The following is a 27,747-nucleotide window of genomic DNA, read 5'->3' as shown; positions in this document are numbered from 1 at the left end:
CAATGAAACTATTTACTCATAGCGAAGTTCACTTGTGCAGGGGATGTCTTCCTTATGGGCTGGCTCAAGCTATGGAACCTACTCATGCAGGTACTAAGAACTGCTACATAGAATTGTAGAACTGGAAGGGATCTTGAGAGGTCATCTAATATAGTCACCTGCACTCGGGGAAGGACTAAGTATTATCTAGTCCATCCCTGACAGGTGTTTATATATCTCTGCTCAGTCTGCTTTGGATGCAAAATGCACTGTTTTTACCTGGCCTTGCCATATAACACACACAATAATGGCTTACACTTACAAACAAAAAATAGTCCCCTCTGTTTTTTCGGGCATGGAGATGTGGGGGAGAGCCCCACTTGAAAAATTCTGCTTACTGTGAACCCTATGGAAAGCCCATTGGTGTTAATGGAAAGACTTCCATTGATTTCAGTGGCCTTTGAATCAGGACTTACGTGTGCAAAGCACTCAGGTACTGTGACAATGAGTGCAGTAAAAAACCTCATTTGCCTGAAAACAAAGGGAAAGAGGAATCGTGGGAGGAAACTGAATAAATCCTCAAGGGGAAGATGTGACTTGTACACAAGTAAACACTACTGTATATCTCTGAAATTCTGTGTGGCTACATGCATTAAATACCTTGAATTCATATCCTACACTCTCTTTAGTAGCCAGTAGTCAACTGAGACACAAGGTGGGTGAACTAATCTTTTATTGGACCAACTTCTGTTGGTGAGAGAGACAAGTTTTTGGTCCAATAAAAGATATTCCTTCACCCACCTTGTCTCTGTAATATCCTGGGGCCAATACAGCTACAACACTACTATACTGGAACTAAATTAAATTAGATTTTTTTCACTACAGCATAATAATTCCCCAAATTAGAAAAGATATAACTGTTATTGAAACTGCAGTGAAGCTACTAGAAGAATAGCAGCAAAGGTGACTGAAAAATTTTAAGTAGGGAGTTAAGTGTAGTCAGCAGTGCCTCCCATGACTTCTTAGGCCAATCAAGGATTTAGATAAACCTGGAGGTTTCATAGATTCCAAGACCAGAAGGTACCATTGTGATCATCTAGTCTGACCTCCTATATGGCATAGACCAGGTAACTTCCCTAAAATTCCTTTTTATCTAGAACATATCTTTAATAAATAAAATCCAATCTTGATTTAAAAATTGCCAGTGATGGAGAATCCACCACAACTTTTGGTAATTTGTTCCAGTGGCTATGTCTATTTCCAGTCTGAATTTGTCTCACCGTTGGATCATGTTATACCTTTCTGTGCTAGACTGAAGAATTCATTATCAAGTATTTATTCCCCAGGTAGGTATGCATAGACTTCAATCAAGTCACCCCTTAATCTTCTTTTTGTTAAACTAAATAGCTTGAGCTCCTTATCTATCCCTGTAAGCTACGTTTTCTAATACTTTTATCATTCTCATGGCTCTTCTCTGAACCTCGTCCAATTTATCAACATCCTTCTTGAATTGTGAACACTAGAAGTGGACTCAGTATGCCTGCAGTGGTTGCACCAGTGCTAGATAGAAGTAAAATAACCTCTCTGCTCCTACTTGAGATTCCCCTGTTTATGCATCCAAGGATTGCATTAGTCCTTTTGGCCACAGCTTTGCTCTGGAAACTCACGTTCTGCTGATTAGACACAGGCAGACTCTGCCGTTCATTTCATGGCGGATAATCTTCATTTTATACAGCTGCTCATCACCATAGTACTATATCTAGAGCATCTTCCCCTCCTTGGCAGTAGCAAAGTCCACAGTGGATTCATGGGGTTTCTGGCCTTTTTTTTTTTTTTTTTGGTAGGGTTTTTAGATTTGTGTTTTTTTGTTTGGTAGTGGTTTATTGGGTAGAAGGGAGATGTCAGTGAATTAATTACCTTTTGTGTTCACTAAAGTATTATCTTGTAGGACCTCAGAGTCTTAGGGTGTGTCTACACTATGAAATTAGATCCAATTTATAGAAGTCGGTTTTGTAGAAAGCGTTTTAATACAATTGATTGTGATTTATACAGATTGTGTCCCCTAAAAGTGCATTTAGTCGGTGGAGTGCGTCCACAGTACCGAGGCAACTGTCGACTTCCGGAGCATTGCACTGTGGGTAGCTATCCCGTAGTCTCCACCACCCATTTGAATTCTGGGTAGAAATCCCAATGCCTGATGGGGCAAAAACATTGTCGCGGGTGGTTCTGGGTACATATCATCAGGCCCTCCCTTCCTCCATGAAAGCAACGGCAGACAATCGTTTCGCGCCTTTTTTCCTGGGTTACTTGTGCAGATGCCGTACCACGGAAAGCATGGAGCCGCTCGGCTCACAGTCACCGTATGTCTCCTGGGTGCTGGCAGATGCGGTACTGCATTGCTACACAGCAACCGCTCATTGCCTTTTGGCAGCAGACAGTGCAGTATGACTGGTAGCCATCGTCGCTGTACTCCAGGGTGCTCTTTTAGCCGACCTCGGTGAGGTTGGTCAGGGGTGCATGGGCAAACATGGGAGTGACTCAGCCAGGTCATTTCCCTTTTAAGTTTCGTCTCATGGCGATTCAGTCCTGCTGGCAGTCGTACTGCACCGGCTTCTAATGAGCAGCCAGGAGACGACGATGGCCAGCAGTCATACTGCAGTGTCTTCTACCGAGCACCCAGGAGATGACAATGGCTAGCAGTCGTACTGCACCATCTGCTGCCAGCAAGATGTATAAAGATGAAGTGGATCAAAACAAGAAATAGACCAGATTTGTTTTTGTATTCATTTTCTCCCCCCTCCCTACCTCCCTCCGTGAAATCAATGCCCTGCTAAACCTAGGGTTTTGAGTTCTATTCTTGAGGGGGCCATTCTGTTTCTCCTTGGTGCAAAGCCACCCCCTTCGTTGATTTTTAATTCCCTGTAAGCCAGCCCTGTAAGCCATGTTGTCAGTCACCCCTCCCTCTGTCAGAGCAACGGCAGACAATCGTTTTGCGCCTTTTTTCAGTGCAGATCCACAGCGCTGGGAACATGGAGCCCGCTCAGATCACCACGGCAATTATGAGCACTATAAACACCGTGCGAATTATCCCAGCAAGATATGTAGAACCGTAACCTCCAAGAAAAGCTAAACCAAGCGAGGAGGAGGGGACTGTAGCATGGTGACGAGTGATGAGGATATGGACATAGACTTCTCACAAAGTATGGGCCCCTGCAATGTGCACATCATGGTGTCAATTGGGCAGGTTCATGGTGTGGAACGCTGATTCTGGGCCTGGGAAACAAGCACAGACTGATGGGACTGCATAGTGTTGCAGGTCTGGGACGATTTTCGGTGGTTGCAAAATTTTCGCATGCATAAGGGCACTTTCATGGGGAACTTTGTGACTTGCTTTCCCGTGCCCTGAAGCGTGAGAATACCAAGATGAGAGCAGCCCTCACAGTTGAGAAGCGAGTGGCGATAGCCCTGTGGAAGCTTGCAATGCCAGACAGCTACCGGTCAGTCGGGAATGAATTTGGAGTGGGCAAATCTACTGTGGGGGCTGCTGTGATGCAAGTAGCTAGCGCAGTCACTGAGCTGCTGATGTCAAGGGTAGTGACTCTGGGAAATGTGCAGGTCATAGTGAATGGCTTTGCTGCAATGGGATTCCCTAACTGTGGTGGGGCCATAGACGGAACCCATATCCCTATCTTGGCACTGGAGCACCAAGGCAGCGAGTACATACATTGCAAGGGGTACTTTTCAATGGTGCTGCAAGCACTGGTGGATCACAAGGGACGTTTCACCAACATCAACGTGGGATGGCCGGGAAAGTGTACATGACGCTCTCATCTTCAGGAACTCTGGTCTGTTTCAATAGCTGCAGCAAGGGACTTACTTTTCAGACCAGAAAATGGGGATGTTGAAATGCCTGTGGTTATCCTTGGGGACCCTGCTACCCCTTAATGCCATTGCATATGAAGCCATACGCAGGCAGCCTGGACAGTAGTCAGGAGCTGTTCAACTAAAGGCTGAGCAAGTGCAGAATGGTGGTAGAATGTGCATTTGGGCGTTTAAAAGCGTGCTGGCGCAGTTTACTGAGTCATTTAGACCTCCACGAAACCAATATTCCCATTGTTATTACTGCTTGCTGTGCACTCCACAATATCTGTGAGAGTAAGGGGGAGACGTTTATGGCGGGGTGGGAGGTTGAGGCAAATGGCCTGGCTGCTGATTACATGCAGCCAGACACCAGGGTGGTTAGAGTACAGGAGGGCGCGGTGCGCATCAGAGAAGGTTTGAAAACCAGTTTCAGGAATGGCCAGGCTACGGTGTGAAAGTTCTTTGTTTCTCCTTGGTGGAACAGCCCCCCCCCCCCCCCCATTCACTCTGCTTTCCTGTAAGCTAAGCACCCTCCCCTCCCCCCTTCGATCTCCGCTTGCAGAGACAATAAAGTCATTGTTGCTTCACATTCATGCATTCTTTATTTGTTCATCACACAAATATGGGGATAACCACCAAGGTAGCCTAAGAGGGATGGTGGAGGAGGGAAGGACAAGGCCACACAGCACTTTAAAACTTATTGAATGCCAACCTTCTGTTGCTTGGGCAGTCCTCTGGGGTGGAGTGGCTGGAGGGGCCTCCCCCTCACCGCGTTCTTGGGTGTCTGAGTGAGGAGGCTATGGAACTTGGGGAGGAGGGTGGTTGGTTACACAGGGGCTATAGCGGCAGTCTGTGCTCCTGCTGCCTTTCCTGCAGCTCAGCCATCCGCTGGAGCACATGAGTTGATCCTCCAGCAGCCTGAGCATTGATTCCTGCCTTCTTTCAGCAAGCTGATGCCACCTACCATCTTCAGCCCGCCACCTCTCCTCGAGGTCATATTGTGTTTTCCTGCACTCTGAGATTCTGTCTCCATGTATTTTGCTGTGGTCTGTCAGTGTGGGAGGACTGCATGAGGTCAGAGAACATTTCATCGTGAGTGCGGTTTTTTTCGCCTTCTAATCTTCGCTAGCCTCTGGGAAGGAGAAACATATATGCAGCTGGTGGAGGAAAAAAAAGGGAGAGTGGTAGTTAGACACATTTTATAGAACAATGGATACACTCTTTCACGGTAAACATTGCTGTTAACATTACATAGCACATGTGCTTTCATTACAAGGTCGCATTTTGTCTCTTACTGAGGGTATGCCAGTTTGGTGTGAGAGATCACTCATGCAGGGCTGGCAACAGAATTCGGCTTGCAGGCATCCATGGTAAGCCAAAGCCTTTTGGCTTCTTTAACCTTTATAACATGGGAATGGTTTCAAACAGCAGCACCCTTGTTTCCCATATGAAGTAGCCATTGGGTTGGCCATTAAAAATGGGTTGGCAATTTAAAAGGAGGTGCTGTGGTTTCCAGGTTCATGTGCAGCAGAAACCCAACTAAGGCCCCACACCCAATTCTCTGGGATGATGGCTTACCCCCTCCCCCCACAGTTAGCCACGCAGTGGGGAAGATTTTCTGTTCAGCCACAGGCCAACAGCCCAGCAGGAACGGGCACCTCTGAATGTCCGCTTACTAAAGCCACCCTGTTTGAACCAGGTGACCGTGAATATCACTCTCCTGAGGGTAACACAGAGATAAAGAATGGATGTTGTTTGAATGCCAGCAAACACCGGGACCATACGCTGCAATGCTCTTTTTCTGCAATGATTCCCGACTACGTGCTACTGTCCTGGCATGGTAAAGTGTCCTACCATGGAGGAAGGAATAATGGTGCCCTCCCCAGAAACCTTTTGCAAAGGCTTTGGGAGTACATCCAGGAGAGCTTTATGGAGACGTACCTGGAGGATTTCTGCTCCATCTCCAGACACGTTAACAGACTTGTCCAGTAGCTGTCCTGGCCGCGAATGCCAGGGCAAATTAATCATTAAACACGCTTGCTTTTAAACCATGTGTAATATTTACAAAGGTACACTCACCAAAGGTCCCTTCTCCGCCTTCAGGGTCCGGGAGCCCGCTTTGGGTGGGTTTGGGGGGTACTTCCCAGGGTGATAAACAGATCCTGGCAGTTGGGGAAACCGGTTTCTCTGCTTCCTTGTTGTGAGCTATCTACAACCTCCTCTTTATCAACTGGCTCTGTGGATGAGGGGAAAGCAGTGGATGTGTTGTACCTTGACTTTAGCAAAGCTTTTGACACGGTCTCCCACTGTATTCTTGCCAGTAAGTTAAAGAAGTATGGGCTGGAGGAATGGACTATAAGGTGGATAGAAAGCTGGCTAGATTATCTGGCTCAACGGGTAGTGATCAATGGCTCCCATGTCTAGTTGGCAGCCGGTATCAAGTGGAGTGCCCCAAGGGTTGGTCCTCGGGCCAGTTTTGTTCAGTATCTTCATTAATGATCTGGAGCATGGTGTGGATTGCAGCGTCAGCAAGTTTGCAGATGACACTAAACTGGGAGGAGAGGTAGATACGCTGGAGGGTAGGGATAGGATACAGAGGGCCCTAGACAAATTAGAGGTCTGGGCCAAAAGAAATCTGAGGTTCAACAAGGACAGTGCAGAGTCCTGCACTTAGGATGGAAGAATCCCATGCACCACTACAGACTAGGGACCGAATGGCTAGGCAGCAGTTTTGCAGAAAAGGACCAAGGGGTTACAGTGGACGAGAAGCTGGATATGAGTGAACAGTCTGCCCTTGTTACCAAATGCCAATGGCATTTTGGGGTGCATAAGTAGGGATGTTGCCAGCAGATCGAGGGATGTGATCGTTCCCCTCTATTTGACATTGGTGAGGCCTCATTTGGAGTACTGTGTCCAGTTTTGGGCCCACACTACAAGGAGGATGTGGAAAAATTGGAAAGCATCCAGCGGAGGGCAACAAAAATGATTAGGGGACTGGAACACATGACTTCTGAGGAGAGGCTGAAGGAACTGGGATTGTTTAGTCTGCAGAAGAGAAGAATGAGGGGGGATTTGATAGCTGCTTTCAACTACCTGAAAGGGGGTTCCAGAGAGGATGGCTCTAGACTGTTCTCAGTGGTAGCAGATGACAGAACAAGGAGTAATGGTCTCAAGCTGCAGTGGGGGAGGTTTAGGTTGGCTATCAGGAAAAACTTTTTCACTAGGAGGGCGGTGAAGCACTGGAATGTGTTACCTAGGGAGGTGGTGGACTCTCCTTCCTTTTGAGGTTTTTAAGGTGAGGCTTGACAAAGCCCTGGCTGGGATGATTTAGTTGGGGATTGGTCCTGCTTTGAGCAGGGGGTTGGACTAGATGACCTCCTGAGATCCCTTTCAACCCTGATATTCTATTATCATCATCTTCCTTGCCCCCAAAACCCATTTTCATGTTGCCTCCCACTCCTTGGACTGAGTCAAAGGACAGGGTTGGGGTAGGGGTGGCTGCACCCCCTAGAATGGCATGCAGCTCAACATAGAAGCAGCATGTCTGGGGCTCTGAACTGGAGCGGCCGTTTGCCTCTCTGTTTTTTTTGGTAGGCTTGCCTGAGCTCCTTAATTTTCACGCGGCACTGCTGCAGGTCCCTGTTATAGCCTCTGTCCTTCATGCCATTCGAGATTTTTTTCAAATATTTTGGCATTTCATCTTTCTGAATGGAGTTCTGCCAGGACAGATTCGTCTCCCCATACAGCGATCAGATCCTGTACCTCCCGTTCAGTCCATGCTGGAGCTCTTTGGTGATTCTGGGACTGCATGGTCTCCTGTGATGATGGGCTCTGCATGGTGACCTGTGCAGGTGAGCTTGCCATGCTGGCCAAACAGGAAATGAGATTCAAAAGTTCGCGGGCCTTTTCCTGTATACCTGGCCAGTGCATCTGAGTTGAGAGCGCTGTCCGGAGTGGTCACAACTGAGCAGTCTGGGATAGCTCCCAGAGGCCAATATTGTTGAATTGCATCCACAGTACCCCAAATTTGACCTGGCAAGGCCGATTTCAACGCTAATCCCCTCGTCGGGGGTGGAGTAAAGAAATCAATTTTAAGAGCCCTTTAAGTCAGGGGGAAAAAGGACTTCATCATGTGGACAGGTGCATGGTTAAATCGAGAACGCTGTTAAATTCGACCTAAACGCATAGTGTAGACCAGGCCTTAGTCATGGACTAGGACCCTATTGTGCTAGTGCAGTACAAACACAGAACTAAGATTGACCCTGCCCCAAAGAATTCAGTCAAGGTAACACAGGCCTGTCTCTTTCCTAGGAAGAAGGATGCTACAGTGCATATATGTACTGGACTCTTTCCTCTTTACCCATATTACAGTTGGTTGCTCTTGACAGTTCAAAGTACAGCTTGAACTTCTGAATGATCAGAAAATGCTTGCTTCACTTGTCTGTATCATCAGAATAACTACTTGAAAAGTGGAGCAAAGATTTCATTCTCTAGTGTCAAGTAACCTGCAAGTTGCTGTGAAAGATTCTGGGTCTCAAAAATCCTTATGGGATTTTACTTTAAGTTCAGGGGCTACTCTGTACATCTTGGGAATGTCACAATTTTAAGGTGTCAAATTTCCTTTTAAAAATAGATTTAAGCTGTACTTTTGCTTCTTACTATAGTACGGATTGTAATATCTAAACTGTATTGTTAAATCTATTCACCTAAAATTGGGTTATTTCTGATTATGCACTATATGTGTCTTATGACTTTAAAAACTAACTTTGTATTTGTGGATAATCTAAGCCCTATACCCAGATGTACAGACACTCTTTTCTCAACCTATGATTTACATAATTTTTTTAACATTAGCTTTAATAAAAAATTTAAATCTGTACTCTGCTATAATATCTCTTAAATGGGTTCTTTCATTAGTGACCAGCATTGTACATTGCAAAAAGCACGTGCAATATCATGGGACAAACTTGCTCTTTAGGATGAAAGGGAGCTGTGTGCTCTGTTCAGGCTTGCAAGGCAGCTGTTTAAAAACAAACCAACTTCTCCTCCCCCCCATCCCTAAAAACTATCTATGCTAGTGGCTTTTGTGCAGCCCTCTACAGTTTGCCATAAAGCACTGAATGGTATTCCACCAGGCAGAGCTCTTAGTTGGAGGAGCATTCAAATAGCTTTCTAGAATAGATTGACTGTCACTACAGAGGCAGGATTATTGAGGTTTTTTGTTTGTTTGTTTTTTTTTCTTTTAAGATTATTTCCAAATTGTTCTGTGGCAAGACTTCTGCTGGTGACCCAGGCGACTTCTGAAACTGGTATTTTTAGTAGTTTTTATGGCTACAAATGGCTGAAGATTAGGCAGGATTCAAATCTATCAGTTCAAGTGGGCTTTCCTGGGGAGTTAGGGTGGTATCCTTATTGACAATATACATTCATTTGGATGTCATCCTGCTAATAGAATACAGAAGTACTGAACGACCCTTTCTTCCACTACTTGACAACGCTCTCAAATTAGACTAAATGTACGAAAACAAATTAAAAAAAACAAAATATTCTTCTATCTGCTACTTACCTCAAAATATCAATGAAATAAGACACGGTCAATAAATGTATGATGCAGTAAAATCTATTTCAGAGGGAGGGATAGGTAAAAAATGCAGTGCTGAAACAACTTGAGGTTAAATTTTCTGAAACAGTAAGCGTTGGCTTCCCTGTCTACAAAGGTAAATATCACTGAATATAATCCGAAATGGGGGAAAAAAATCCTCAGTCTTGTATAATGAAGTAAAATATTTCCTTGTTGGTATTTTAAAATGTAAACTGGAAGTTTCAGTATTTATTAATATAACCACCAAATAAGGTACTTCTTGTGGGAGTCTTTTATTAATCCATTCCCAAAAAAGCAAATAGAGGTGCTCTAGTAAGAGGGCCTCCCAATCAACCAGAACTTGAAGGGCCTCTTTCAACCACACCTGTACAAAGCAATGAAGTTGACCGTCATGCTGCATAATAGATCTCAAGCAAGTCTCTAACTCTAAATGCTAATTGTGTCCAGACTGTATAGCACAATAATATATGAAGTTGAAATGGAATAAGTTGTCATGTTGAAGAGGATCGCCACTGACACTAAAGTCTGTCTTTTGCCTCTGACTTTACTTTGAAAGCTATGTCAAGTACTTCCTCACTGTAGAGATTTCATATGATTAATTCATTGAGGTGGGGAGAAAACTGTAACTACTTGGTCTATAATCTGTCTATAGTCCTTTCCAAATTAAACTGGGTGAGGCATTTTGATTTAAGTTTGTTGAGTGACAGAGGCTTGTACTAAGAAATGTCTCTGTACATGGTGACATCTGTGTCACTAGATTGATGCAAATGATGGAAAGCAAAACTGCTGCTGTTTCTCAATGGAAAACCTAATTGCCTGTTGGCCTGCCTTTCTAAAATGCCTTTTGAGGCCCTAAATTGCTTAGTCATGTAATACTGTAGTAGTAATGATATGTAACACTGCCATGGCACTCTGCATTTTCAAAATCTTATACAAGTATTGACTATCACAATGCCCTTGTGAGGGATAACTACAGTAGTATATTTCCTATTTCACAGAGTGGAAAGGAGACATAAGTGATACACCCAAGTGCACGCAGTTAGAGCAAGGAGCTCCAAAGGCTTTCAGTTTGTTTCTAGGTATAATTCAAGGTCTCTAAAGCCTTCTTGTATTTGGTCCTGTACATCTGTGGCTTTGTCTACGTTTTCTCCTTCTGAAGCTCATTGCCACTTGTGTTTACAATGGTGTGAGTGCTGACAGGCTGCCAGCAGAGTTCGTACCCCATAAGGTTATATGGTGTTTAAAAAGCCAGTGCCAGGTCTAAATCAGCTTTCCCACCATTATTACCACCAAGAAACTTTTAAGGGGAAAAATAGTGTAGGTGCACCCCAAGGCCATCTTTTCTGCATGCTTTATCCTGACACTTTAGGATATCTAGGACAGAGTTTTTCAAAGTTTAGGTCGCAACCTGGTAGTGGGTCGCAGCATGCAAGGCATGTGAAAAGTCCTGTCAGCGGTGCTGCCCAGCTAAGGCAGGCTAGTGCCTACCTGTTCTGACACTGCACTGTGCTCCGGAAGTGGCCAGCAGCGGGTCTGGCTTCTGTGGGGGGGGGAGGGCACGGTGCTCCGGCCAATTGGAGCTGGGGGGGTGCAGTGCCTTTGGGTGGGAGCCATGCAGAGCCACTTGTGAGCCTCCGCCTAGGAGCTGGACCTGCTGCTGGCCACTTTGGGCGCAGCACGGTCCGCAGTGCCAGGACAGGCGGGAAGCTTGTCTCTGCACCTCGGCTGCGCTGCTGACCGGGAGCCGCTGGAGCTATATCTGTGCCCCAATCCCCTGCCCAAGCCCAGAGCCCCCTCCTGCGCCCCAACCCTTCATCCCCAGCCCTCACCCTAACTCTCTGTCCCAGCCCTGAGTCTCTCCCACACCCCAAACCCCTCATCTCCTCCAGCTCCATTGGGTTGTGGGCCTCAACAATTTTCTTCAACTGAGTCCCCAGGAAAAAAGTTTGAAAACCACTGATTTAGGATACTCCAGGCAACATCCCCTGAGACATGCACATGAGCCAGGATGTTCTCATTAAAGGTCCTTTAACTCTGGCATTTGCTTCTTCTAAGTTCCAAAGACTAGGTTTGCTGCAAATCGCATCTGCTGCAGTCTTTTGCTGGAGTTGAGAGGATTTAGACTTTATAGGTTGGCTTTTCATGGAGTTTAATGGTATGTTTGTATCTTTCACGTTTAAGTGTTAATGTGTCTAGAGATATGATATACACATTATATGTAAACTGTTACTTGTGGTGAGGAGTGAGGGCGATTCCATGACATTAAGCATTGATATAACATTCACGCACACTTAATAACTGTATTTGATATTCTAGATTGCCAGTCCTGGAGGCAAAATAAAAGCAGCTGCACTAAAATTTGAAGCATAACATAAATATTTGTCCCTATTCCTGGTGCAACTTTCTGCCTTTAGGCGCTAAATGGAAACATTTTTCTAGCCCTTTGGCTTCACTATAAATGTCAAAGCTTAAATAATAGATTTTCTTCTACTTGTATACCTCCGTATATTTATAAGACTCTACCACACATACTTTGTAAGCTGCTGTTGCATTTTGGGAAGGGAATCGTTATAAAATGTTGCTGTCTTATGACAGTGAACGATCTGTATAGATATATCTTGCCACTAATTTAATTTTTGTATATTAAAAAAAGACATGATTTGGATCTTCATGAAAACATGCCACCTGTGATCAGGAGAATCCAAGTGAATTACAAGAGCAAAAGAAGTGTCTCTGCAGCTTCGTGGATGGAAAATACTAGCTAAAAATCTCCATTAAAACCTCTGTCATTCAGAGATAGGAGTTATTTAACTAATGCAGAAAACTCATGTAAGATAGGAAGTTCAGAGAAAATAACCTTTTCCAGCATAACCCTGTAGTATACTTAAAATACTGAGACTGTTCTTACGTGGAAACTGCAGTGTTGCATATCTTTCTCAGTTATCAAGTAGCCCTACTAAGATCTGGTACTAAATATTCAGGTGTTTACACAGCAAAACTTTAATTTAAAAATACAAGAGAACGTAAAATGACGCTAATTATTCTGTGTGTGATCTCTTAAGGAGTTCTACACATGTAGCTATTTCCTGTTTGAAAACTTGAGTAGAAAGAGTATTGTCTTGAGGCAAGCTAAAACCCGCCAGCATATTTCACAGGTATTGCTGTCTTGTGTAGATGACTGTGTGTGTATATGTATATATATGTGTGTGTGTGCGTGTATATATATAAAAAATGCTAAAAACATTCAGATTGCAAAAGTGAGCACTCAAGTTAGGAAATGCCAGAATTACAGTTGCCTGTACAACCAGTTATTTGGCCACCTTGTACATATGCATTATGGTACAGTTTAATTACCTGATCATACTATATTTTTCTACAGGACTCTTTTTTCTCATTTAATGGGCAGGAACTGATTTATGGAGAGGCATCTCTGGTAATTGCACTGAGGAAAGAGAAACCTGGGGGGCATATTTATAAAGCTGATCCTAGTCTGTTCAGAGAGCTCACAAGTATATTGCATTGTGCACAAGGACTGTAGTAAGAATCTTCCTCACCAAAGGATTTGGGAAAGCTAGGCATTTTGAGGCTTGTGCACCCCCAAAGAATCTGTTCCTTGGAGGAAGCTGTATTCTCGCTGACGCTGGATCACCTTCCTCTAAATAACTAGTACTTTGGGGCTGCTCGCTGTAGAGAGAGGAAGGAGGTAGAGAATATTAATACATATCATATTCATGAGGAAGGCTCATTAATGATTTCATTCAAGTGTCTCATTTCACAGACAAGGAGGTGAGGTTTTAAATTTCCAAAATAATAAATGAAACCTCATTAGACCTCTGGTAGATTTTTAAGAAGATCCTAAGTGATTTAGGAGCATAAATCCCATGCTTTCAATGAGATGTGCCTCTAAGGACTTAAGAACTTCTAGAAACTATTTCCCTTTCCCCCAGTGGTTTCTGGAGAAGGGAATAGAGAAACAAAGGTTTCAAAAACTTCCAATACTCTAAAATGTGCAGAAAAGTTATATTTGCATTCAAAGTACAGAAATTTTGGGAGTCATAAGGCTAGACTGGTGTTCCAATATTGAGTGCAGAAATGTTTCCATACCTTGTAGAACCAGCATTTTCAAAGGGCTAGTCTACACTGGCAACGCTAAAGCAGCGCTCTAAAAAAAAACCCCACTTTCACGAGGGGCATAGCTTCCAGTGCTTTTTCACACTCCTGAGCGAGAAAGTTGCAGCGCTGTAAATTGCCAGTGTAAATCAGCCCAAAGTTGCTGCACTCAACTGTCAGCCTTTCATAGCATGTAACAGGATCTCTTAAGATAAGTGAAAGAGTTAAGTTCAGATTCACCAACTTGTTCACGCTCTTTAGAAAATGAAAGCTGTACTTATTGGTTCTATCTAGTAAGTAAACTTTCTTGCTCCAGGGTGTGCTGCCTCCTGCTTTGTACTCTTTATGGCACATGTTCTGATAGTTTCATTTCCAACACTGCTTCCCTTCGCTGCTGCATGCCAAAGAGTCTGGAATAAACATGAACTTCTTGTCTGTTCTTAGGTACAATGGCTCCCTCCCTAATGGTGACAGAGGACGTAGGAAAAGCAGGTTTGCCCTCTATAAGCGACCTAAGGCTAATGGAGTCAAACCCAGCACTGTTCATGTGATATCAACGCCCCAAGCATCCAAGGTATGTGGCAGTTGGAGAGAGAGTCTCTGCTTCCTGATAATCTTGGCTGAAGATAAAACTTACTTTTTTGGGTGGTATGCTTGTTTTCTTTTTTTTGCCTTGCTGCCATCATTTTGGTTTTGTTAGTGTTTAGACTTGAAAAGAAATAGCCTGATTAAAAGTCCTACAGTGGCTTCTAGTGATACTCTTAGTTGTAATTTAAACGTGAACACTAATTTTGAGCTGAGTAGTTGTTTTCACAACAGATTAATTCATATCTGACCCTGTTGTTTCCGTACAAAAGGTGTACTTTATCATCCATGATAAATCTTCATTTTTGCTATATAAAGCACAGAATAAGAGAGACTGTAATTACCTGTGATGCACACAAATATTTCCCTTATTTTAGTAACCTGTAATAATATAATTAACACTAGGATGTAAAAAAACAGTTTGACACCTCTTCAGAAAGAGAGTTGCCATTTTATTATTCAGAAATTGTTCTTTCTAGGCCTCTAATCTCTCTCGATGTAGTAATGGCTCTGCATATGAGTGCATGTGCACCCAGTGATGTGGGATTTTTTTCTTCAAGTCCATCATAGGTTATGGGAGGGAAGCACGGGTAGCATAAGCTTCCTGGTCAAACAAAATTGACTCTCCTTGGTGGAAAGTTTTGTACTAGTTAGGGAGATATAATTTCTTGTATAATGTGGGTAAGATTTATTTTTTAAAGAGCCTCTTTTCTTGCATTATTTCAAATGAAGGTTGAGAAATCCTAAAAAAATGGGCAAATACATCCCACAGTGAACTGTGACTAGTTTTTGTTCTTTGTAATGAATGGCAGATTATATAAATTTTATTCTAAGTGACAAATCTTGTTGTCTAGACTAGAATCAAAGACAAAGCTGTGCTCCATGAATTTTGAACTTGGACGTGTTTAATTCAGGAAATTTCAATATTGTAGACATTCAGCTGCTTATTACCCTTTGTTCAGAGGTCATCCATGGCTATTCTGTGATTGGTTTTGAATGTGTAATTTCTGTTTAAGCACTTTGGAAGAAAATATGGACGCTTCCCCAGCTTTCTTGAATAAATTGAGGCTAAATGATAAAGTCAAGCAGTGAAGAAATATACAAGAGCATACACAAAATACAGAGTCTCCAGCCTGAAAAGAAAGTGGGTAGGTGTATTGGTGGCTATAAATAAAATTCCAAGGTGTGAACAAGAAGCCTATCTTGAAAAGACAACAGACTTAAATAGAGAGATGAAGGATGGTCAGAACTCTTGCTAATCAAAGGTTCTGTGGCCACACAAAATAAAATTTGTGGCAAAGGTGAAGATGACTGGTGCAAATATAGTTATTTTTGCTAGATGTAAGGAAAATGCAGTTTAAGGGAGTTAATAAAATTCTTAACGTCAAAATAATGAGGCATCGAAGGGGACTTAAAAGCTACCCCTGACTTAAAGATTGGAGGGGTAGAACAGGAATCCATGTATGATGAGGAAATGTGAAGAGAACATTGGTAGACCAAATTCCGGAGAACAGGACAAAACATGCCATTGTGCTTAATGTGTACTACAAACACACCTGAAGAGATGATTAATACAAGTGGGGAGAACTTAATGGGGACAGGTAATCCTGAATAGTGAACAGTCAGTCTTGCAGGGCTGAGGTGGACTTGCCTTAAGAAAAACAATCAGTGCAGAAAAGGTTTCTAGCATGTGGAAGAACACAAAGATTGAAGATGAGCTGTCCAGCTACCTAAAATATATTCAGTATGTTTAAAAAGTCTTAAGTATTCATATTTGGTTTAGTCAGTAGATGAACAGAATTGAGATTTAAGAAGAAAAAATGGAGTGCCTTTTACCTGCCTTCTTGGTTTTTAAGCCTTTAGCATGTACTTGGGTCACAACCTATGTTTCACAACTATGAGTATTAGAAATAAAGAGAAATGAAAGCTAAGATTCTCCGTCATGGTTCAAGATGGACTGTATCTTTGACCTGCCTCTCTCCTCCTGTCCTATTGAGGCCCTCTTACAAGTAATACCTTGTACAGGTCCATCACCTGCACTTCTGAGTGAAATCCCGTGATTCAACCCACTTTTGGACTGGATCTCCAGGTTACAGTACCCCTGTTTACCAACTGTTACCGTGCCTCCGTGGGTCACAACTGACCATACCAAATTCAGGACAAGCCGCTGGGAAAAAGGGCAGACACACACCAAAAGTGAGCTGTAGCTCATGAAAGCTCATGCTCAAATAAATTGGTTAGTCTCTAAGGTGCCACAAGTCCTCCTTTTCTTTTTGCGAATACAGACTAACACGGCTGTTACTCTGACACCAAAACTGGTGGTTATTCTTCCATGAGATACCAAACCAGCAACAAAAGTAAACTTCTGTCTCACCACACTGGCTGACAAGTCATCAGAAATTCAGCCCCCTTAGGTATTCCAGTCCTGGATTCAACAGCCAGACACTAGACTTAATGATGAGTGGTTATTTAAAACCAATTTTATCAAACAAAAGGGTTCTTCTGATCCCAAAAAGACCAGCCACATACCCAGGTCAATATACAACTCAGATCTTGCCCAATAATCACGCTATTGCCAGTCCTTTAGTATCTAATACTTTAAAGGTTTATTTATAAAAAGAAAGAGAGGCGAGAGTTAAAATTGGCTAAAGGAATCAAATCCATACAATAATTGCAAAGTTCTTGGATCAGCGATGGAATAAACTGCTGGCTTGTTAAGTCTCTGGTTGCTTCCAAATCGTTAGAAGGTCTTCAGTCCTTTGCTTAGAATGCTCCCATTAGTATAAGTTCATAGTCCCAGAGGTGGCTCTCGCTATAGTATCTCTCTGCCCGGATACTATCCCCACTGAAAAGTGATCAAACCCATTTGGTCGATCTTGGCTTTTGTCTGGCACCCACTGACATACTGGGCAAACCCTGTTTTAAAATATTAGGGGTTTTCTCTGGTTCCGTAGGCTGCTGACACTGAAGTTCCACACCAAAGTGAGGGTGACTTGTGCATGTGCTGCAAGATTCTTGCTGTGTTGCAAGCAAGAGTGTATAGAGGCATGCTTGACGTTGGTCACTGGGTAGATCAGTGCAACAAATAGCCATTGAACCTGATCCTGATCACCACCCAAGGAGCAAGTTTAAATTTTGTCCTCAGAATGTCCGCTGTGGGCACTGCTCCTACTCTATGCCTGCTTTCTCCTTTGAATAGCAGGTCCTTTTGAAAGTTTTGTAAATTTTGTATTCATTTGGTCAGAGGATTTCCAAGATACAATCCCCACAAAGTATGCTCCTTTTTAATGTTTTCAGATTCTTAGAACTTTTGGCGCAAAGCTAGGACAAAACTAAGGCTGTGACCCTCATAAAACTTATAGTGGGACTGTCCCTGAGCTCAGCTATTCAGCTTTACCAAGGACCACTTCAGAAATATTTCAAATTATTATACTATAACATCTCTAGTACCTTTTTCTTTTAACAGACAGTTCACATCTCTACAAGCTGTTTCCTCAGGAAGTCCTTTGATACAAACTGAAAAATGTACTTGTGTTGGCTTAAGGGAACAAATCCTGCCCCTAATGCCCTCTGGCCAAGTCCCCCCGGGACAGTCCAATGTATCCAATGCAGTTTTGTGTCTGGAATATGAAGCTGGTATGTTGATGTGGGGCTACTGTGGAAGGGAAGACATGCATTTTCATCCAACTGAGAACATCTTTATTACAATGAATGGGCCACTTCATACCTTTGTGAGCCTCATACTGCAGAAATGTGGGCAGAACCCCTTCCCCATATACTAACCCCGGATTTGGGGTAGGAGACTCCAAGCACCACTGTTTCCTCTCCCTTTGCATGTCCAGCTGGTGCATGTCCTCGTAGCCATGCCACCATTCCCGGTCCCTAGGGCCCTTCCAAGCTTACCAAAGACATAAAAGCTCCAGGAGGAGGTTGGAGCTCAGAGAGGTAAACCCCTCAGTCTCTCTACCACTATTTCCTTAAGCAGGGGAGATGCTCTGTCAACTCTATATTAATGAAAACTGAGTTTGCCTTGCTCGATCTCATACCCTTCCAGAAGGTAGAGGGTGGCTAAACTTACGTAACTGTTTACCCCCCATCTTCAACTCTGTCCCCTGGAATTAGGCACAGGGACCAAAACACATGCTCAGATTGGATAGTCCTCTGAACTGTGAAGGGGCTGTAGTGGATACAGGTTTGAGGGGGTGTATATGTACAGGAGAATCTGAGTTCTGAACACCTCAGGAATGGAAGGTTGTTTGTAGCTCTGAAATGTTCATAACTCTGAACAAAACATTATGGTTCTTTCAAAAGCTTGCAACTGAATATTGACTTATACAGCTTTGAAACTTTACTTTGCAGAAGAAAACCGCTGCTTTTAACCATCTTAATTTAAATGAAACAAGCACAGAAAGTTTCCTTACCACGTCAAATCTTTTTTAAACTTTCCCTTTATTTTTTAGTAGTTTATGTTTAACACTGTTCTGTGCTGTTTGCTTTTTTGTTGTTGTCTCTGCTGCCACCTGATTGCATACTTCCCACTTCCAAATGAGGTGTGTGTGGTTGACCGGTCGGTTTGTAACTCTCATGTTCTACTGTATATACGCATTACCTTAATTCTTTTTCTTGGCTCTGAGATTTAAGTTCATCCACACTCTGGAAGGGCATGAGGCAGTGCTACTCAACCTTAACTCTGTTAACAAAGCGTTGTGTTTTGGTTTTTTGGGGTCAGTGAATGGTGAAAGGGGTGGAGGAAGGGGCTAGATTAATGCTCCTTGACTTTGAGGGCTAACGGTGGACAGTAGAACGTAGCAGGTGGCTTTTTTTTTTTCCCCCCTGTCAAGGCCCTGTACCTGGCTTTTTTGCATGTTTTTTTGAGCAACTTCCTATCCAGAGTACCTATTCTCCTGCAGGGGTGTACAACACAAAGAACAAGATGCTTACTGAGCAGGCAGGACAGCAGTATGTCCCTTCTAAAGACAAAGGGATCTGGAAGAAAGGAGGTGTAGGATCTGGGGAAGAGAAGTGGAGAAATAAGGGGCATGTAAAGAGGCAGAGGAAGCAAGGAGAGAGCCATGAAAGGCAGTATGGAGATAATATTGCAGTTTGTGTCCAATTCTGAAGTACGTAGAAAAGAGGGAAAAAGTAGCGGGGAGAATGAATAAATGGGTAAGATGCAGCTACAGACTCGAGGAATATAGGTCACACCTGTGCCTTTTGCTCCCACCTTATGGATTGGGGTGAAGGGGAGAAGGCTTCATCTTGAATAGACTAATGCCCTCAGGACTTGCCTAATCCAAAGGCTAAGAACTGCTGCTCTTCTTCAGATCAGACCTCACAAGTCATGACTTCACCTCCACGCTACGCTGCAAGTAGCTCGCAATCCGGTTACTTCCTCAGTGGAACAGGCTGATGTGAATACATAGTACCTGTAGGGAAGTGTCTATATTGAGTGCATTAATACTGAAATGTTGGGGCCTGATGTCTTCAGGCTATTGTCTGGCAGCAGGGTTTTCTAAGTTTGAGTGCCCCTAGGTTTAGAATCTGTTCCACTTGTATGTCTGTCAGATACCATGCAAGCATGATGCATTTATTTTGTTTAGCTTTTGTAGTAACAGATCCATATTTGTGTTACTCTGTATTTATAGCAACTTACTGACTTTCATAGTAGTTGTTTCAGAAATTAATAAAGTGAAATGTAACATTTCTGATTTTACAGTATGTGTTTCACATACTAACTATCCAAGTATACACCGTTACACATCTTCCAGCTGTGTTTGGATTGATTAGTTTTTCCTTTATAGTGGCTATATAGCACAGAATTGAAGAGGCATATTGTACTGTGACACATCCTATTAATAGGATAATTTAACACAGGAGTTTGTGTGCAAAAACTCTTAAACTGTGTTTTCTTCTCTTAACAAAACCACTTCTGAGTTCAGACTGGCTAGTGAAGTCACTCTTCAAAAATTTAGGGCCCTTGTATCTCTTTGTGCATACTGGTAAATTCTGGTCCACACTACTTAGATGATGAGCGAAAACATGTCTGTGTGTGTCTCCAGCAATTCCACAAAGTTTTCATGGTAATCTTAAAACCCAGACTTCAAATACAGTATCTTTTGACAGGTTTCAGAGTAACCTGTTAGTCTGTATTCGCAAAAAGAAAAGGAATGCTTGTGGCACCTTAGAGACTAACCAATTTATTTGAGCATAAGCTTTCGTGAGCTACAGCTCACTTCATCGGATGAAGTGAGCTGTAGCTCACGAAAGCTTATGCTCAAATAAATTGGTTAGTCTCTAAGGTGCCACAAGTACTCCTTTTCTTTTTAGTATCTTTTGAACATCTGGGTTCACATTAACCACAATAGTTAGCCACCTGCCAAGCTCCCCCTTCTGTAAGGCATCTAGTTAGTTAATAGAACAGCTCTCATCCATCTTACATTTTATATGCACTACAATAGGTGTACAATATACCAGTTATTGCTTTTTACAGAGACAATAAAAGGTAAGTATGAGTTGGTAATTAAAACCTTTTACTGTTCTGAGTACTTGGATTCAGGTAGATACATCAGGTTGAATCTATTCCTTTGCTACTTCCTTCGAACCCTTATAAAAGAGCTTTTGTGTATTTATATTGCTGTGTGAGGCAGGGTCTATGGATGTGTGCCAGAGACCAGTGATGCAATGGATTGCAGCTGGTGATCCTTCTGATGTGAAAAGGATTTTTTTTTTTAAACCCTGTTGATGACAGGCTTTTCTGGAATCTAAGAAACCTGAGACTAAATCAGGTACCCTAACAATAGCTTCTGTGTGTCCCATTGTGAGCGGTTCCAGAAACTCAGAGCGAATAAAGAGCAGAGAAACCCTTTTTGTTCCTGATGATAACTTATAATTTGACACTAAAATTTTTGTTCTGCTCGAGCTCTTCAGCATAGCTATTTGCATTTTTCATTTGTGGGAGACTAATGGAAATTTTCACTGCACAGAATATTAATGAGCAGCCGCCTTCTTCCTCTTCGTTTCTTGGATATGAAATTTGTATTCCTGCTTTGTTTACCCACCCATATGGACGTTATGAACATCTCCTTTCATTTGAGGGGAAGACGCATTTTACTCTTGCTCTTTCTGCTAGTAACTTAAATTGAACCTCTTTTTGCTGAAACACTCATTTCTGGCCATTCTATCTACAGGAGAGGTTGTTCATTTCACTAATATCAGAACTAAAGGTAACAGTTAGGCCTAATGGCTCCAAGTGCCTGGGCTCTGCATAGACTGACTCATGGTCTCGTAAGCCCCAGTTTGGCAAAGCACTTAAATATGTGCGTAAATCAAACACAAAGTTAAATGCATGTGTTGCTGAATCAGGGCCTGAGGCTGAAGAGCCACTGGGCAATTTGCTATTACACCTTGGCATTTTACAGAGCTCAGGGCATGTTTGAGAGAGGCTTTTCTTACAGGGACTTATCGTTCTTCCCACACCATCAGGTGTGTAAAGCACAAGTCAAATGGCATCAGTCACTTCTGTGCTAGGGTCACTTTTCCAGGTCTTTTCTATTCAGATGTAGTAATGCTCTTCCAAACACTATTGTACTACAGAGTGGATTGAGCTGGCAGTATTGCATGATAACACGCAAGAAAAGTTTTAAATTATGCCGACTCTTTGGTGGTTTCCCGCTTTTCTGTAGAGCCCTGTGTGGATACAAAATTTATATCCGTGGATATAAATTGGTATCCACGGAGCTGTAGGGCTCTACTGGGAACCACCGTGGCAAAAGCAGCAGCCCAGTGGGCCACTGCCCCCAGGAGCCAGCACTGTGTATCAGCAGTTCCTCTGGTGTGGCTGTACTGACCCCAGCACTGCCCACCAGGGGTTGCGGGGTGGTTCAGGCATGCTGGAGGCACCGCCGGCGTAGGGCACTGGCTCCTGGGGGTGGCAGCCTGCCGGGCTGCTGCTTTCACTGCTGCAGTTCCTGGTAGAGCCCTGCAGCGCCACGGATACCCGCATCCATGGTTGTAAGTTTTGTATCCGTGTAGGACTCTACTCTTTAGCACAGAAATCAGCTGCTTGTGATTTTTGGTGCTCCTTAAAAATGCTGGATCGACAACTACTGAGCCCAGACTTCTCTGGCCTGTTGTGTGGCTTGTGAAAAAGCTGTGCATGCTTTCTTTACATTGCTCTAATAGTGAAACTCAAGCATGGTTTGTGGGGACTGTTTCTGTTTTCAGGGGGAGGTGGTGAGGGAGGGTGATCTTGGCAGTCTTTGCAGGGAGGCCGAGGAGAAAGCAAAGGTGACAATTCTGGTGTATGGGCACCTTCCTGCTATAAATGGGACTGAAACCACCAAACTGAATTCAGGCCATTATTGTCTTTGGCTGGATTCGAACTAGTGATCTACAGGCTCTTATTTGAATAGCAGTACTAAAATTAGCTTCTAAATTTAAACCTACATACAGTGAGTTTTTGCTATGTATTGACTGTATGCATACACATCTTCACTGTAGATCAAAAACTTGGTTCTGTCTGGAACGGTCAAAAATTACTTACACAGAAATTTTCCAGAAGTGTTTGTAGTTGAAATATTTTACTTGAATGGTACTTTGGCATTCAATGGCTATTCAAAAGCATTGCCTGAGAGTGGTGGGACTGTGAAGTGGAGCTCTGCGATTTGTTGTCTAGGTCAGTGGTTCTCAAAGCCGGTCTGCCGCTTGTTCAGGGAAAGCCCCTGTGGGCTGGACGGGTTTGTTTACCTGCCGTGTCTGCAGGTTCGGCCGATCGCAGCTCCCACTGGCCGCGGTTCGCTGCTCCAGGCCAATGGGGGCTGCGGGAAGGGCGGCCAGCACATCCCTTGGCCCGCATCGCTTCCTGCAGCCCCCATTGGCCTGAAGGGGCAAACCGTGGCCAGTGGGAGCTGCGATTGGCCGAACCTGCGGATGTGGCAGGTAAACAAACCGGTCCGGCCCGCCAGGGGCTTTTCCTGAACAAGTGGTGGACTGGCTTTAAGAACCACTGGTCTAGGTGACGCTATTTGCACCCTCCCCCAAATCTATCTTGCTCGATAGATTTTGTGTAAATAACTTCTTAAACAAAAATACATCTTAAGTAATACTTAGAATCTAACTATAAAGGGGCATCTTTTGTGTACGCAAAGTATTTTCAGGTGTTTAATCTTAGGAATCTACGTGGCTCATCATGTGACAATGAGCTGTTTACCACAGTCTAGCAATAGTTTTACCTGCATGTAGCACAGAGCTCCCACACATGCTGCTTTGGCAGACTTACACTGACACATTTGGCTCTCAAGTTCTCATGGTCACAACTGTCCAGTTTGAGTCTTCAGTCATTACGATTGTTCTCACACCTGTTACTACTGGTGCTGCTTGTAACCTTTATTCCCTACTCTGAATGAAAGAAGGTAAATTGGGATTTGGACCTGGAGTGCCCTTTACTGCAGAAGCGTCCAGGATTTTAATTCCTGTGGTAGCTGGACTTCTCTACCCCTCCGCAGAATCTTCTAAGGAGGAGTGGGGAATCCGTCAAGTTTGCATATGAGGGATGAAAACACGTGGCCAGCAGCTATATTATTTCCACTCCCAAACACTCAAAAACCATGAGTCAGGCTCCAAAATTACAGGATCATATTAAATTAATTTGGGGTTCATTTTTATTTGCTTTCTGGTTTTTAACACTTTACAGATCACATTTTCAAGGTTGTTTTTTTCTGCAACCATGAGGGCTAGAAATGTTAAATGCAAGCTGAGCTTCTGACATATTTGCCTGTCTCGAGCTAGACTTCTATAATTTAGTGTTTTTCTCTAAGACTTAAGATAAAATCAAAGGATTGGCAGTATTAGTACTAATCTCCTGGGCCATTCTTGAAGTGTGCATGTGAGTTCTGTGTTGGAGCCGGGCAGTTACTGCACAACCAAATCACTTATAAAGTAGGCTAATTTAAGCCAAAAGTATACTGTGAATTAATGGGAAGGAGCTACTCCTAACAGCAAGTATGGCTCCCCCATTCTTTACAGACCAAATTTTGTGTTTTGACACTGCACTAGCAAATAGGTGAGTGTTCTGTCACAAGTTGGGCATTAATGTTTGCCTTGTAGAAAAAAGCGTGATCATTTCCCCTCTATTCGGCATTGGTGAGGCCTCATCTGGAGTACGGTGTCCAGTTTTGGGCCCCATGCTACAAGAAGGCTGTGGAAAAATTAGAGTCCAGTGGAGGGCAATAGAAATGATTAGGGGGCTGGAGCACATGACTTATGAGGAGAGGCTGAGGGAACTGGGATTATTTAGTCTGCAGAAGAGAAGAATGAGGGGGGATTTGATAGCTGCTTTCAACTACCTGAAAGGGGGTTCCAGAGAGGATGGATCTAGACCTTTCTCAGTGGTACCAGATGATAGAACAAGGAGTAATGGTCTCAAGTTGCAGTGGGGGAAGTTTAGGTTGGATATTAGGAAAAACTTTTTCACTAAGAGGGTGGTGAAGCACTGGAATGTGTTACCTAGGGAGGTGGTGGAATCTCCTTCCTTAGAGGTTTTTAAGGTCAGGATTGACAAAGCCCTGGCTGGGACGATTAGTTGGGGATTGGTCCTGCTTTGAGCAGGGGTTGGACTAGATGACCTCCTGAGGTCCCTTCCAACCCTGATATTCTATGAAAAGGCGAATTACTCTGAACATTTTTTTTTTTTTTTTTTTTTTTAAATTTTGGGAGAAGAAAAGAGAAATAGTAAATACCTCCTTACAGGTACGTGATCTGGTTTTCTAGGCACTTCAGTTTCATTTTTACTGGTTTGTGGTAGGTGGAGAAGAGAACATTCTCCCTGTCCTCCAGACTACTTTTTTCAAGCTGTGTGCAAAGGGTCTTTCTGATTGCTCATTCAATTACCTGCAGTCAGTCTCTCTGCCTCTTGCCATCACAACAGCAGCATGTACCGTTACTGACTAGGTTCCTGCAGTCCTAATCAAGTTTCATGCTGCTACCGGAAAAGTACAAAGTTCAGATGCATAGATATAATTGTTGTTTTTGTGAGACTCTTTCCGTTCAATGACTAGGGAAACTGCACAACTGTGGGATTCCCCATGTTGACTTGCACAGTGCAAACCATTGTGTCTGATCAAGAGAAGAGATAGTTAGCAGGCAGTTTCCTTTACATATGTGGTGTGAGAGAACAAAATGGAAAATATTGTTTATAGGGGTAGAAAGGCAAAACTAAAGTGCCTTTAAAAAGAATGTCATTCCAAATGTTGTTTTAGATCCAGGCTGTTTGGCCAGAATTGTGCCCCGTCAGCACTTTCATAGTCTTATGAAGCTACCCATGCAGGCTTTAATTAGGCAGGAGTTAATGATAGACAGCCCCCACAGTCACATGCATACTCTTTGGGAATTGGATGTAAAGCTTATGGAATAACTTATCTTTCAAATAGGGAGCCAGGTTGTGATCTCTTACGTTTGTCATTATACCTATGGTTCGTCCTAACCATCTGTTTGTCCCTTTATATAGCTGAATCCATAAAGGATGGACCTTCATAAAGTATGAACATTTATCTACGCTAGTTGAATTTTGAAGCTCTCCCTGTCATGTAATCTCTTTGGCTACCCTCCTTTCTAGGATTAGCTAGAAGTCCTCTGGCTCATTTTGAGAGACATATAAAGGTAGAGAGCGTTTCAGGGAAGGGAGCGTACCACAGTTCAATTGGAGGATTATGAGGAGATGTCTTGGGATCCCCTCTCCAACCAGTTCTTTCAGATGGGGATAGTTTCTCTTAACTGAATCTCTTTGGATCATTGAGACAGAGGTAAAAGTTTTAGTTAGTTCCTACTTGATTACTTAAGTTGCTGTTCTATCCTGGATGTGGTTTTGGGGTGTGGCTTTAACAGTGGCAAACTGAACTGTCTCAACTTCTGCATGTTGTAAAACTCTTTGTTATATCAAGTTTTAAGTTGACATTTTGAATGCCTCTATTAGCAACTTGTGCCGTGCACGCACACAGGGCTAAAGTTGAATTATTGAAAGGAGGGGGCTTAATCATTTGCAGGTCACACACAAAAACATTCTTGTTTTTAAAATGTATCCCATCTATATCGCAGCTTACTTTTTCTCCTAGTTCTGTCTGTTTAGTATTGTTTCTCCCTGCTTTTACAGGACTCTCTAACTTTAGTCTGCTGACATATATTAAATCTCCATTTGATGTCCGTTAATTAGATATTTTGTAAGGTGTAATTGTGACTTGAGCAAGGATTGATGCCTTATATGGAAAAAATACGTATTTTCATCTTTAGCCTAAACTTTTTGCCAACATTCTTCATCCAGCATATACAGACAGGATTAAAATTGAAGGTATTGTGCAGTTAGCCCCCTCCCTCATTTAGGAGCAGGCTGACTAGTTCTTTTCCGTGGGGGAAACATTTTTTTTAAAAATGCTACCAAAACAAACCATTACATTTCACCCAGTTTTCCCTGTGGGGAGAAAGGAAGAGAGAGTAAAACGCATGAGAAATGTTACTCCCATCATTTAATGTGTACTGGAAGGTGATTACAGTGATGAGGGTAGTATATAAGAAACAATAACAGAATAATGAGTTTTGTGTATTTAAGAAGTGTAGGGATGGCCACTAACACAAGTTGGTGGGGTAGGGGATGGATGGGAAGCTTAAGCTTCTCTATGCAGAAACGCATTGTGATCTGCTGTATAGCTCATTACACTTTTAGAATGTTTCTTTGCCACCAAAGTTCTAAACTTCAGTCATCTAACTGGAGAAATGGGTGTTGGTTTGGTTATTTTTTTGCTGATGAGAAACTATTAAAAAAACACCTGTGTGCCACATGATGTTCCTCCTTTAGATTTCAAACTGGCATCATAACAGGTTTTGTATCTTTCCTTGTCAGGCTCTGAAACAATTTCAAAACACTACCCAATCCTCCCTTTCAAAAAATCACATAAATGTAGGGCTGGAAGGGACCTTAAGAGGTCATCTAATCCCCACCTTCCCCGCCCCATGCTTAGGTAGGGCAAAGTATATCTAGATCATCTCTGAAAAGTGTTCGTCTAACCTCTTATTAAAAATCTCCAGTGAGGAGGATTCCACAACCTCTCTTGGAAGCCTAGTCCAGAGTTGAACTAGCCTTAAAGTTAGAAAGTTTTTCCTAACATCTAACCTAAATCTCCCTTGCTGCAGATTTAACCCATTACTTCTTGTCCTTCTATCACTGGGCATGGAAAACAATTGATCGCTGTCTTCCTTGTAACAGCCCTTGTTATCTGGTTCCCTCTCAGTCATCTTTTCTCAAGATTAAACATACTTAGTTTTTATTCTTTTCTCATAGGTCAGGCTTTCCAAATCTTTTACCATTTTTATGGCTGTCGTCTGGATTCCCTCCAGTTTGACCATATCTGCCTTAACGCATGGCGCCAAGAGCTGGCCACAGTACTCCCAGCTGAGGCTTCACCAGCACTGAGTAGAGTAGGATAGTTATCTCCCCTGTCTTACATATGACATTCCTGTTAATACTCCTCAGAATATAGCCTTTTTAGCACTGTATCACATTATTGACTCATTCAGTTTGTGATCCACTATAATCCCCAGACCTTTAGTAGTACTACTGCCTA

General features: G+C 43.0%; 1 protein-coding gene across 1 annotated transcript in view; it reads left to right on the top strand.

Annotated features, from left to right (window-relative positions):
* The window catches only part of PELI2 (pellino E3 ubiquitin protein ligase family member 2), a 121,960-nt gene that overhangs the window by 32,572 nt on the left and 61,641 nt on the right, over nucleotides 1-27,747 (top strand). Inside the window, exon 2 of the mRNA XM_074957209.1 lies at nucleotides 13,997-14,126. Coding sequence (XP_074813310.1) covers nucleotides 13,997-14,126 — 130 coding nt within the window. The remainder of the gene's footprint in view (nucleotides 1-13,996; nucleotides 14,127-27,747) is intronic.

This window comes from Natator depressus, chromosome 6 (genome assembly GCF_965152275.1).
Source record: "Natator depressus isolate rNatDep1 chromosome 6, rNatDep2.hap1, whole genome shotgun sequence".
Taxonomy (NCBI): domain Eukaryota; kingdom Metazoa; phylum Chordata; order Testudines; family Cheloniidae; genus Natator; species Natator depressus.
Note: the sequence above shows the minus strand (reverse complement) of the source record. Positions and strands in the feature narration are given on the sequence as shown.